Here is a 13,236-nt window from a genome sequence, read left to right on the forward strand (position 1 = left end):
GGATTATTTTTCAGCGGCATTCACTTCTTTTTTTGTGAGAGTAAGAAGTGTTGTGATTTTTACCGCTCACAAGCTGTAGGGAAATGATGGGGGTGGATTGTGGGTGCACAAAGCAAAGTTCTCTGCTTTGTACACCCACTTCCAGAGCTGCTCGTGGTTTGGTTCAGGCAACAAAAAGGCACTGGGGTTAAAAATAGGAAAAGATTGGTTAAATGTTTAAATAAAGTAAAACAAGTCTTTTCTCATGTTACTGTTGACTTCTCTAACATGAACCAGGACCAAAATAAAGCAGCAGTAAACAGATGTTAATCATGTCATGCAGTGAAGGAACAGCAGCTCCAGTCTTCATTTCTTCACTGTGTTCATTAAAGTGGATTGGAGGCGGTTTTATGATTCTCTCAAAGTCTAATTGGTGTGAAAATCAGCAGTATATGTGATGACTCTGCCTCCTTCATCTGCTGGTCTTCATCTTTGGCCTTAACTACATATACACTGGTATTGTTTGAGAAAATAGATTTACTTCTGTGCCTTTCGACCTATAGTCCACACGTAAACACAGTTTTAAGGCACAGAAATGAAGGTTTCGTTAAACTCCTTCCAGTGTGAAGATAATCAGAGATACTTTGCAGTATTTACTTGTAGACAGGGAGAACAGAGACTTTGTTTCTGATAAAGAAATCATGTTTTTGTTGATTGTGGCCAAAATAGTGCTGGTGATAAATTTTATAACAGGACTTTTAACTCTCCTGTTATACTGAGTTGTCAGAGTCTGTCCATGCTGAGGATGAAGTTTTTAAAAATGTTTCTGCTCCTGATCCAATCCAAGTCATTTAATAGTTATTATCTGTCGATATCATTTTCCTCATAATACACAGTTCCAGTTTTGTAGATGAGCTGCAGTACCTGATTACAACACCAGGTGGAGTCTCTGTTTAGCACTAATCAGAGGAGGCGGGTATCTCTGTGTGCAGAAACCATTGTGTGATTCTAGCTACTAAAGGCGCATCATGACAAAGACTTTAATGAGGCTAATAGGCCTGCAGACAAACACCAGAATAATCCAGTTCAGACAAAGACAGTTTCTGCATGTAATGGCCATTTTACAGCGCTTACTTAGGTTTCCATGAGACGAAAGATGGACTGATAACAAAATCAAGCATGGATGTACATCTGTACCAGTTAATTAAAAATCCCTGTGATCTATAATGATCTATGGACATCCCTAATACACATATACTAATACTCATTTACTGAATGTGCCATGGTTTATAGCTGACTGGAACCATTAAGGCTTCTGATTGGCCACCTCGGTTGTCGGGTTAAGCTCATATTGCCACTGCTGATTTGGCATGTTCTTCTTCAGCTGTTCTTGTATTTTCACAAAGATGAAGAAACAATCCTGTGTGTACATGTGGACTTTGTGTTGCAGATACCAGTAGATGTGATCAGGTGTTCCCAGTATAAAAACACACCTGACAGAAAGCAGAACCACTGCTCTAAATGCACCACACTCTCTACTGTCACCTTTAAGGATTCCCTTTTACTAAAAAACAGTTCACTACTTATACTAACACCCACGCATACATCCCAGTACTACTGACATTCAAGTTAATAATTGTTTTTTAGCTTTAACTGTCAGCCTCTTTGTTTCTGGAGCTTTCTGAGTCAGTCCTGACATATATAAGCAAAATAAAGCAACTTAATTTGGCCGTTATGAGTAAAAGGATGCCGTGTTCCAGTGAGTCATGTGAGCAGAAGCAGACCTGACGTGGGCTGTGACGCTTTATTTGCTGAACTTTTTACATCTCCTCACAGACTGTTGGGTGGTTGATAATCTGGACTTTCAAGGTTACCTGAGCAGCAGTGGCCTCCCTCCTGTAAAACTGTTTATTACTTTCCAGCAGTTCAGTCCTCGCTGTAGATCCCTGCTCCTGACAGCTCTAATGATTTCTGCCATCCAGGGAAATGATTTTCCTCTGTCCTTTACTTCACTTTTGGGACACACACCGGCACTCACAATCCATAAAGTTAAGCTCTTAAAGGGCTGATTCGGTCTTCACTTTATGACATTTCAAGATTGAATTCACCTAATAGTTGCTGTGTAATGTGCTCAGGCTTCCACATGCCAGTTTTCTGACACAAACGCAGTGGACGTGGAGGAAAATTTGTTTTCCACGCTGAAGGCATAAAAAAGCTGCAGCAACATGCCTGTCTGGAAAAACAAACAGTCCAAAAAGGAATAAAAAGTGCTGACGGCAGAGCTAGTGGATGTGTCTCCCTGTGTGGGCGTAGCTTCTTGTCTGAGTGTCACGGTAACACCCAGCCAGCCGGTGGCGAGCACCACAAAGAGCTGGTCGGCCTCCAGAGTGTAATTTGCCTCTAACAACTTCCACTCGCATGGAAGAGAGCGTCTCCTGGGAAGCCAGACAGTCCTGACACTGACTCATCCTGTGAGCACATCGGGGGGGTTAGAAGCAGCGAGGCGACGGGGAGGCGGGTTTTCTGGTTACAAGGCCAAGTTTAGCGCTGCTCACACCCCGAACTGACTGATTGAGACGGACAGAAGGATGCTCGGCTGAATGAATGCGGGCCGGGGTGGATTTCATGCTCCGTGAAAAGCAGCAAAACGCTCCTTTTACAGCACAGAAAATAAAAAAACATGCAGAAATATCCACTGACAGAGCAGCATTTGTGTTCAGGCATCACATGAGCATCATATTTCTGCACAAAGTGTGTTTATTAGGTCATAATTCAGTCACAGCAACTGTTAAAAGTCAAACTAGAAAATAAATTCATTCTATTATTGTGAGAGATATTCTTCCCTATGTGTGGTTTTGATTTGGAAAACCTGCCATATGCCTTTATTTATTATTTATTCTGTTTTCTTGTCACTTATAAAAGGTAAAATTAATAAAATATTCAAGTGAAAAAACGGCTAAAAATACAAAGCTAAATATTTAATCACACGTCGAGCCAAAGCTCCGGAGATCCGATGTGCAGAATGTGTGCCTCTTATCCAATGCAGTTCCAGAGCTATTTAAAGCAGGTCAAGTGTTAAACTGGAACAACAATCGTCAGGAAGTTGTGCCGCTGATAGCATCAAACGCCTTCGCTCCCGTCTAATTTGTACAGCAAAGCCATTCAGACGGCAACACTCTGAGCAAGTTCCTCCACTGCTGGCAGCGCTGAAAGGCAAACGGTGAAATACAGCAGGCTCGCTGTTTGTACAGGATCTGATCCGCTGCTTAGCGTCCTCGTTCTCATGGGAAGAGAAGCTAACCGTGCCTCCAGCTCCTTCTGTTCACACCGACTCACTAATTCATGTAATGTTTTACTCCACACTGATCACATCTCTTCCTCCTGTGCTGCCTGTTAGCTGATTCTCATGCACACTGCCAGGATTATTCCCACTCCCAAATAAAAACTGTCTCCATCAGGTTAATGACATGTGGATGAGCTATAATAAAAGAACTTCCAGTATTTCAAAGTTTCCACGTCTTAGCCGTGGAGTCGTCCTGTGGGTCAAACTGACCAGCTTCAACGTTTGAAAATGTGGAAAAAAATACATTTTCACAATGAAAACTTCCACATTTTCAACATTTTTGGGAAGCTTTTCAACCTTTTTTTAGTGGAAAAATATAAATAAAATAAATGCTTCTTTAAGAGCAGTCAGGAAAAATAATCTACCAAAATTTTGGCAGATTTTTTTCTGACTGCTCTTAAAGAAAATATTGGAAGTTTTACTGATTTATATGGAATCACTTTAGATATTTGTGGGATTTTTTTGGAAGATTTTTATTTATTTTTTTATATTTTTCTATTTTTTTTTGCCAAATTTGGGGATTTTTTTTTAAATAAAACTTTTAAGGGAAATTTTTATGGAATTTTGCAAGATTTTTTTTTTATAAATTTGGGGATATTTTTTGCTGAATTTTTGGATTTTTTTGAGACTGGAGAGCAATATCTTTTTGCCGCCTGTAAATGAAGACAACAGGAGGGTTAAATGCTGTGGATCTTTACATGAAGTTAAAGGAGGTTTGGTTGTTTCTGTCATCAGAACGTAGAAGGAATAATCTGATAGGCTTTGTGCAGCTGTGCGACAACATCTGGACAAAGAGAATCTGAATTTCAACAAAAGCTAAATGAACACGTTTAGTTTCTCCTGAAGCTCTCAGGCAGCTGTGATTTAGTCTGTTCATTCTCTTCACATCCTGCTCGTCTTTCCTTTTTCTTTCTGTACAGTAAAATGTCTTTCTGCTTTTCTTGTAAACCAAAAAAAAAAAACCCCAGCCGTATTTCTGTAAATGGTCCTATTTATTTCAGAGGACATATTGGACTCACGTGGTGAGCAGCCAGCGGGACTGCTTGGCCAGCCCCAGACAGGCCAGCAGGCAGATGATCAGGTCCAGGATGAGCAGCAGCAGGTAGCTGAACCACCTGCAGACACACACAGCACAAAATTAAAGCGCTGCTGGGTTCAGCTCTAGCTTTAGTACATTTAGGTCGTATTGTAGCAGTTTGACCAACATTTCCAGCAGCAAAAACAACTCAGCTAGTAAAACAGTATTTATCTGCAGGAACATAAGCAGTAACTCCAGCTAACAAAGCTAATTAGCTAACCCTAACCCTCACTTTAAAGACCCCTCCAGTGAAAATGGCGTTTTTATGTTAACATCCATGTGGTGTTTGGTTTTATTTCTGCTAGACCAGCGTTCCCAACCACCGGACCGTGGACCGGTTCTGGGATGTGGCTCATTAGGTTCACGAAGATTAAACATTTTATCTTTATTTCAGGCGGAGTCTGTGAGGTGTTTTACTTTGAAAAATGACTAGATCATCTTCTTTTAATTTCCGTCTGTGCTTGTTTCCTGCACTCAGTCAGTTTTCATGTCGGCCTTTAAATGAAGCCGTCAGTCTAAGTCCAGCAAAAGTTCATGAAAAACAAACGTCTCTGGAGAGTTTCTTTAAAAAGAGGGAGAAACAGAAGAGGAAGTAAATGGATATTTAGCAATAAAAAATATAAAAACATTATTATCTGTTCTGTGCTGATGACCGTCTGTAGGAAAGTGGCAGTTAGGGAAATAAAAAAGGTTGGAGACTGCTGTGCTAGAATAAAATAAAATAAGCTAAATAATAATAAGTAATAAATAACAGCATCAGGGTTTCATACGTAAACCCATCAACCTGCAGAGTAGAACTTTCCGTATCATTATCCTTCAGAAATGGTTTCCACTTTGAACGTTTATGGCTCGATTACTACAATAATCTGCTTTTAATGTTTCACTGTTTTCTGCTCTCTTTTGACTGTTTTTGTTTTTACTTCCTGTTGAGTGCCCAGAAAAGCGTTATGTTAACAAAATGTAATATCATTATTATTAGGACTTTCCTCCTGTAGCAGACTAGTTCTACAGAGTGTAAGTGAAGCTATGGGTGAGCTGGTGTGCTGGAGCAGCAGTAAGAACATCCCTGTGCTCATTCTACAGGCAGTGATAGTGTAGAGCTACAATGAGGACAATTTAAGGCAGAAATACAAAAACTAAGAACTACATATGTAATTTTATCCATAGACAGTTAATTGGTGACAAAAGAGCCGTTTATTACCCAGCTATGTACAGGTGATGTTAGGAAAAGCTCTGTTCTGTTCTGCTGTATGACGGTTCACTCTGCTGCTGGAGGTTCTGACCTGTTCTTCATACGTTCCGTGGAAGTTTGTTCTCCACCAGTCAGGACTTGATTCTCAGTTTCTGACCTCTGTTGTTTGTCCAACTATATTTTTCTCCAGCGAGCATCAAAACAGAACTATTTTGATCTTTCAATCATGTTGTACTGGAATAAAAAGACCTTCTAGCCTTAAAGCTGCACTCAGAGAACAACACCCTCCATCACTTATTCAGTCTGTTTGCATTATGCACCAGCAGAGAACATTCAAGACCTTTTTATGTTATTTTTTAATGTACTCATGAAGCTAATAGCTAAAGGTCGTAGAATGTGGCAAAGCTAGAAGCAGTCATCATTTTAGATCACACAGCTGATCAGTGAATTTGGGGTAAAAACACCAGTAGTCAAAGCTGAAACTCAACGTAACAAATACTGCAGCAGGAAGCACTATTTCTGATTTTACAATCATGTACATAACTGCTGTCATTAAACTGTACTGGAGAATAAAGAAACATCCACAGAAAACGTTCTGGAATGAACCCCGAGTGCTACGGAAAACATAAAACATTTCTACGTGACAACAAACTGTTAAATGGTAGTGTAATAAAATACAGTAAAAATATAGAAAAATATAGTAAAAATGCAGTAAAAATATTGTAAAAATACATTAAAAATATAGAAAAAATTAGAAAAAACACAGCAGAAATGTAGAAAAAATATAGTAAAAAAACAGTAGAAATATAGTAAAATATACAAAAATACATCAAAATATTGAAAAAAACATTGTAAAAATACAGTAAAAATATAGTTAAAATACAGCAAAAATATAGTTGAAATGTAGAAACAATATAGGAAAAATATAGTAAAAAATACACTAGAATGTACACTACTGTTGAAAGGTATGGGGTCACTCATATTCATTTAATGTGATCTTCATTGAAAAAACTGCTTTTCTTTACAAAATAAGGACATTTCCATGTGACTTAACGGTAGTATGTGTGTTAATATTGGACTTTCTTACTCTATAAATTAATCATCGGTCGGGCTTCAGTACGTATGGGTGCATAAATGTAATAAAAACCTACAACAAGGACTTGTAGAAATGGAGCAGAGCGCCCAGGAGGGGAGCCTGTCCCACTTCTTTTCACCTCAGCAGAACCCTGCTGTCACCTGAGTGTGTTCTGCGGGAGGTAACTGCCCCGGTCCAGTTGCCCTCTGCTGGAGGTAACTGCCCTCTGCTGGAGGTAACTGCCCTCTGCTGGAGGTAACTGCCCCGGTCCAGTCGCCCTCTGCTGGAGGTAACTGCCCTCTGCTGGAGGTAACTGCCCTCTGCTGGAGGTAACTACCCCGGTCCAGTTGCCCTCTGCTGGAGGTAACTGCCCTCTGCTGGAGGTAACTGCCCCGGTCCAGTCGCCCTCTGCTGGAGGTAACTACCCCGGTCCAGTCGCCCTCTGCTGGAGGTAACTGCCCTCTGCTGGAGGTAACTGCCCCGGTCCAGCCGCCCTCTGCTGGAGGTAACTGCCCTCTGCTGGAGGTAACTGCCCTCTGCTGGAGGTAACTGCCCCGGTCCAGTCGCCCTCTGCTGGAGGTAACTGCCCTCTGCTGGAGGTAACTGCCCTCTGCTGGAGGTAACTACCCCGGTCCAGTTGCCCTCTGCTGGAGGTAACTGCCCTCTGCTGGAGGTAACTGCCCCGGTCCAGTCGCCCTCTGCTGGAGGTAACTGCCCCGGTCCAGTTGCCCTCTGCTGGAGGTAACTGCCCTCTGCTGGAGGTAACTGCCCTCTGCTGGAGGTAACTGCCCCGGTCCAGTCGCCCTCTGCTGGAGGTAACTGCCCTCTGCTGGAGGTAACTGCCCTCTGCTGGAGGTAACTACCCCGGTCCAGTTGCCCTCTGCTGGAGGTAACTGCCCTCTGCTGGAGGTAACTGCCCCGGTCCAGTCGCCCTCTGCTGGAGGTAACTACCCCGGTCCAGTCGCCCTCTGCTGGAGGTAACTGCCCTCTGCTGGAGGTAACTGCCCCGGTCCAGCCGCCCTCTGCTGGAGGTAACTGCCCCGGTCCAGTTGCCCTCTGCTGGAGGTAACTGCCCCGGTCCAGTCGCCCTCTGCTGGAGGTAACTGCCCTCTGCTGGAGGTAACTGCCCCGGTCCAGCCGCCCTCTGCTGGAGGTAACTGCCCCGGTCCAGCCGCCCTCTGCTGGAGGTAACTGCCCCGGTCCAGCCGCCCTCTGCTGGAGGTAACTGCCCTCTGCTGGAGGTAACTGCCCCGGTCCAGTCACCCTCTGCTGGAGGTAACTGCCCCGGTCCAGTTGCCCTCTGCTGGAGGTAACTGCCCCGGTCCAGTCACCCTCTGCTGGAGGTAACTGCCCCGGTCCAGTCGCCCTCTGCTGGAGGTAGCTGCCCCGGTCCAGTTGCCCTCTGCTGGAGGTAACTGCCCCTGTCCAGTTGCCCTCTGCTGGAGGTAGCTGCCCCGGTCCAGTTGCCCTCTGCTGGAGGTAACTGCCCCTGTCCAGTTGCCCTCTGCTGGAGGTAACTGCCCCGGTCCAGTTGCCCTCTGCTGGAGGTAACTGCCCCGGTCCAGTTGCCCTCTGCTGGAGGTAACTGCCCCTGTCCAGTTGCCCTCTGCTGGAGGTAACTGCCCCGGTCCAGTCGCCCTCTGCTGGAGGTAACTGCCCCGGTCCAGTTGCCCTCTGCTGGAGGGTAACTGCCCCGGACCAGTCGCCCTCTGCTGGAGGTAACTGCCCCGGTCCAGTCGCCCTCTGCTGGAGGTAACTGCCCCGGTCCAGTCGCCCTCTGCTGGAGGTAACTGCCCCGGTCCAGTTGCCCTCCTCTGTGAAACCATCTGTTCTGTGAATGGAGGCCGGACACAGAGAAGCTGTCCAGATGGTTAATGATGAATGGAGACAAATCCACATGAATGTTTCAATCCATCCTCTCTGTGCATCATTCATCACCTCTACATCGCTCCGTGCGCTCTGGGTTTCGCTTCCATTATTTCTTTTATTTTCCATCAACCTGTGTTTCCATCACTCTGCTGAATCCATCCCCCGTCTCCCCCGTCTCCCACATCTCTTCCTTTTTCCTCCCCCTCTCTGTCACTGTCTTTCATCTCTCTCTCCTCTTTCCCTTTCAGCCTCCTTCCTCCTCTTCTCCACCACCTCCATGCTATTTTCTCCTCGTTTCATCTTTTGCCCTCTGGCAGGAACGCTACCCGAGGCCGGGGCATCGGCTGGGGCATCGGCTGGGGCATCGGCTGGGAGGCTCTGTGGTGACACCGCCTCAGTGTTTGTCTGTGTCAGCCTAATCCAATTAGAGTCTAAGTGAGCAGAGCATGGATCCAGAGGGGTGGAGGGGCTGCATGCATGTTTGATACAAAAGAAACTGTGGGCCAGCAGAAAGCAGGTCAGAGCTAGAGAAAGAAGAAAACAATGGGAATGAAACTGTCTTCAGGGAGGTCAGAGGTCATCGTCAGCCTCCAATCTGGAGCCAGATTCTGTTTACGTATCGCTGATAAGCACTTTATTAATAATTTACAGGTTCAGTCACTCATTTTTAATCAGAAACCTCCATTATCCCTTCTGTGGGCATTAGTTCTCACTCTGCAAGGCCTTTAATGGAAAACAAAGTAATAACATTCATAATATTAACTTAGAGAAGTGAGAGAAAAGAAACACAATTTAACTCAGAATAACAGGATAATGTAGTTTAGAAAATAGAAAGTCCTAAAATCCTGATTTGAAATCCTGTTTAACCCTCTGGGGCAGGTTTAAAAGACACGATCAGAGAATGAAACAAAGCCGTCTGATAGCGCCGCATGACGACGTATTCATCCACTCCACTCATCAAATAGTTCCATGTAACCAGTTCTGACGTAACCATTAAAACGCTGCAGGTCGATGACGTCCTACACCGAGGACCTCCTGAAATATTATCAAGGAGATATAAAACCCTAAAAGCCTGATATGAAGTCCTGTTTAACCCTCTAAAACATTAATATTGGCAGCTTTGAAAGACGTGTTATCTTTAAAAAACATCATCAGCATGACTCAATTTATCAGAACCAGAGATTATAAAAACAGAGAACAGTCAGACTTTAAATCTTCAGACGTCCCTGAATTATTCATCTGCCGTTTTGTTTGGACAATCATCCAAGTCGAAGCTGAAAATCGTGATATCTCATCAAAATTAGTGTATTCTAAATGAGTCATTTAAAAATTAGCCAACAATAAAAGGATAGAGCTGGACAGATGATGGAAAAATGAAACATTTGGGAGTTTCTCAGCAGTGACTGACTCTGCTGTGACCAGCAGTCACGCTACAAAGAAAATCAAGGATTTTTCAGCTGAACTGCAGGATGTGTTTCCAGAGCAGACGAGCTCAGAAACAAACTAAACATGGAAAATATCGGCTTTATGTTCCGGTATCAGTCACACCTGCTGGAAAAATGTTCTACATGTTGAATATAGGGTGATTTATTTGGGATTTTTGTTTTTTAAAATGAAGAAATTCTACTTTCGTCTTTTGATTTTTATGTTTTATGGCATTTTAAGTTCCTTAAAGTGTACAGTAGTACGTGTCTGAGTTCTCACTACTTCTAGCTGGTTGAGGAGCAGAACGAACACATGTTGGGCTTCAGAGGGTTAGAACTGTAGGGAAAAGAAAATACAGAGCCAGTACTGACAATCATGAAGCCACAGCAGTGTTAAACCTGAACCTCTATGGCGGTAATATTCCTGAGCAGCAAATATCACAGCTATTAAAGAAGCTGTTAGAGAATGAGGAACCTGGAAGGACCTGAACGTTACAAAGCTTCAGGGTTTCCACTGAAAATGCTGTCAACATCCAAATCTGAGAGAAAATTAGAGAGTGACTTGAAAGAACAGAAAGATTTCAGCTCTGGGTCACAATTAAAGCTGTAATATTTCTGCGACATGGAAACGCCACACAGCAACACCTCAGCTCTGATGAGTCCAATCAGAAGCAGCAGAGTGGCCCGACCACGTCCAGACTGTCTGCTGGTGTGAGGCGCTGATAATGAGTCGGTTAACAGCTTGCATCATCTGGCTGTAGCTCGTTTCTATTAGCATGCGGCTACATGGGGTACGGAGGACTCACCTTACAGATCAATACCGACAACAGCAGACAGTCCCTTACTGCAGGAACACAACTACGCCTTTATAAGAGCTGAAAGGACTGGCTCTGGGCCTGTTTCTGCTCTGAGATGAGAAGAGTTTGAGCTCAGCAGTAATGGGACGAGGCTGGGATAACAGTTCTAAACATACAGTCATAGTTAGCTGCTGTTCTTTATCATTAGTGTCTGCTTGATGCAACGATCGCTGCAGATTTAATGGGATGCTTCTGTTTTCAAACGTCCCACAGAGGAGCGTCTGCAGGGGGAGTTTTTCTAAGACACATCAGTGTAAAGTACACACATGGAACCGCACAGTTTCATCTCATCTGCTAAATATCATGTGACGTGTTCAGGTCGTTACGTGGAGACTTTAACGACTTAAACATGAATTATCGATTCCACAGCACGCTCTGATCGCTCAGTGGTGCTCAGCGATGAAACAAACCTGAGATCATCAGTGTGTTTGCACCGTGAAATTATATTTATAGATCAGAGAGAGACTGATTATCAGCCAGGTCAATATCTGACATTTTATCATCACTGGTATCTGTATTTTTATTGGGTGATTATTGATAAATAAAATGCTCTACTTCAGCTCTGATGCAGCTCTTCTCTCTGCCTGTTTCACTCTGTGGTCTTAGAAATGTCACTAATCACCATAAACGGAACAAAAAACACCACAAACTGGAAAACCAGCTTCTCTTGCAGTGGCTAAGGCTATGCTAACGGCTAGCGGCTAAATTAGAAGGCAGCTGCAGATAAACCTGAAAGAGTCTGGGAAATTAAAACTAATAATGCTTTAAGATGAACCTTAGTGGAAAATAAGAATGGCAGAATAGAGAAAGATTAAGAAAACAGAGAACAATTGATAGCGTCCTGATTTAATCTCTTCTATTTCTATTTCGTGTTTTCAGTCGTAGTCACCCTCATTAATGAAGAAGTCTATAACAGGTTCTCTGCTAACACATGCTGTTAAAATATTACATTTAATCTACACCAACGTTCAAAAGCTTGGTGTCACTTAGAAATGTCCTTATTTTGTAAAGAAAAGCAGTTTTTTTATCAATGAAAAGAATGAAATGACTGATAAATCCAGTGCAGACATAGTTAATGTGGTAAATGACTATTGTAGCTGTAAATGTTTAATGGAATATCTCCATAGGGGTACAGAGGAACATTTCCTGTCTTCTAATGCTACATTATGTTAGCTAATGGTGTTGAAAGGCTCACTGATGGTTAGAAAACCCTTGTACAGTTATGTTATCGTCCTTACTTGATTACAAATAATCGGTACAATATCGGTCTTAAAAAACAACAACAACAACATATCGGTCGATCCCTTTTACAGATAAAATCCATGAATCATCAGTCAGTCCTGATCTGGAGCTGTTTCTGCTCATGTTCTTACAAATAAACCTCTCCCAGATAAACACCAAAATGCAGCTTCTTCCCTCCACGTTAACTAAGTTCTGACCACCCAGCTGGGAACATGCTCCTGTCTGCTCCTCACCTGTAGTACTCGATGTTGGCCGTCTGATCAGCGATGGATGCCAGGTCCACTTTGGCCTCCTCCCAGTCGGGCAGACCTAGCAGCTGTTTGATCACGTTGTCGGCCATCTGCTGCATGAACTGCAGGGTCTGCACGTAGTCGCCCCGCGTGGCGAAGATCTCGTCCAGCCTGGCGAGGTGCTGGTGCAGGCTGCTCTTCATGTTACCCATGGTGCCCGTCACCTGGAGGACAAGACGTGGATGTGAGACGAATACTAAGTCCAGCTGCAGTATGGAAGCTAGCAAGTAAATAATACTGAGAAAGAAACTCAATATTTGTATTCATGAACTCCTAGAAATCTCATTAACCCTTTGGACCCCCATCAGGTTGTCTCTGTTTATTGCTTCTGTTGCATTTTTATCCACTATGGGCTCATTTTTCACTGCAATACACATGAATGATATATATATATATGTGTATATATATATACATATATATATATATGTGCATATATATATACATATATATATACACACACACATATATATACACACACATATATATATATATATATATATATGTGTGTGTGTGTGTATATATATATATATATATATATATATATACACACACACATATATATATATATATATATATATGTGTGTGTATATATATATATATATATATATATATATATATATATATATGTGTGTGTGTGTATATATATATATATACACATACATATATATATATATATACACACACACACACATATACATATGTATATATATTTACATACATACATACATACATGTATACATATGTAGCAGCTGTGCATATTTACTGCTGAAAATGTTTTTTTTGGTCTCAGTCTCTTCATTGTCCCATCTCTGTTCTGTGTGAACACAACCTGAGTCACAGGAATTACAGCTTCTCAGTGGTGCCAAGAAGAGCAGATGTTTGACACA

General features: G+C 42.8%; 1 protein-coding gene across 17 annotated transcripts in view; it reads right to left on the reverse strand.

Annotated features, from left to right (window-relative positions):
- Nucleotides 1-13,236, reverse strand: part of ttyh2 (tweety family member 2) — an 85,657-nt gene that overhangs the window by 23,303 nt on the left and 49,118 nt on the right. For all 17 annotated transcript variants that reach the window (XM_051939332.1, XM_051939327.1, XM_051939323.1 and 14 more), the window contains exons 4-5: nt 12,293-12,513; nt 4,342-4,437 (exon numbers count right to left, since the gene is read on the reverse strand). In XM_051939332.1, the coding sequence (XP_051795292.1) occupies nt 4,342-4,437; nt 12,293-12,513 (317 nt within the window). The remainder of the gene's footprint in view (nt 1-4,341; nt 4,438-12,292; nt 12,514-13,236) is intronic.

This window comes from Acanthochromis polyacanthus, chromosome 19 (assembly GCF_021347895.1).
Source record: "Acanthochromis polyacanthus isolate Apoly-LR-REF ecotype Palm Island chromosome 19, KAUST_Apoly_ChrSc, whole genome shotgun sequence".
NCBI classification, from domain to species: domain Eukaryota; kingdom Metazoa; phylum Chordata; class Actinopteri; family Pomacentridae; genus Acanthochromis; species Acanthochromis polyacanthus.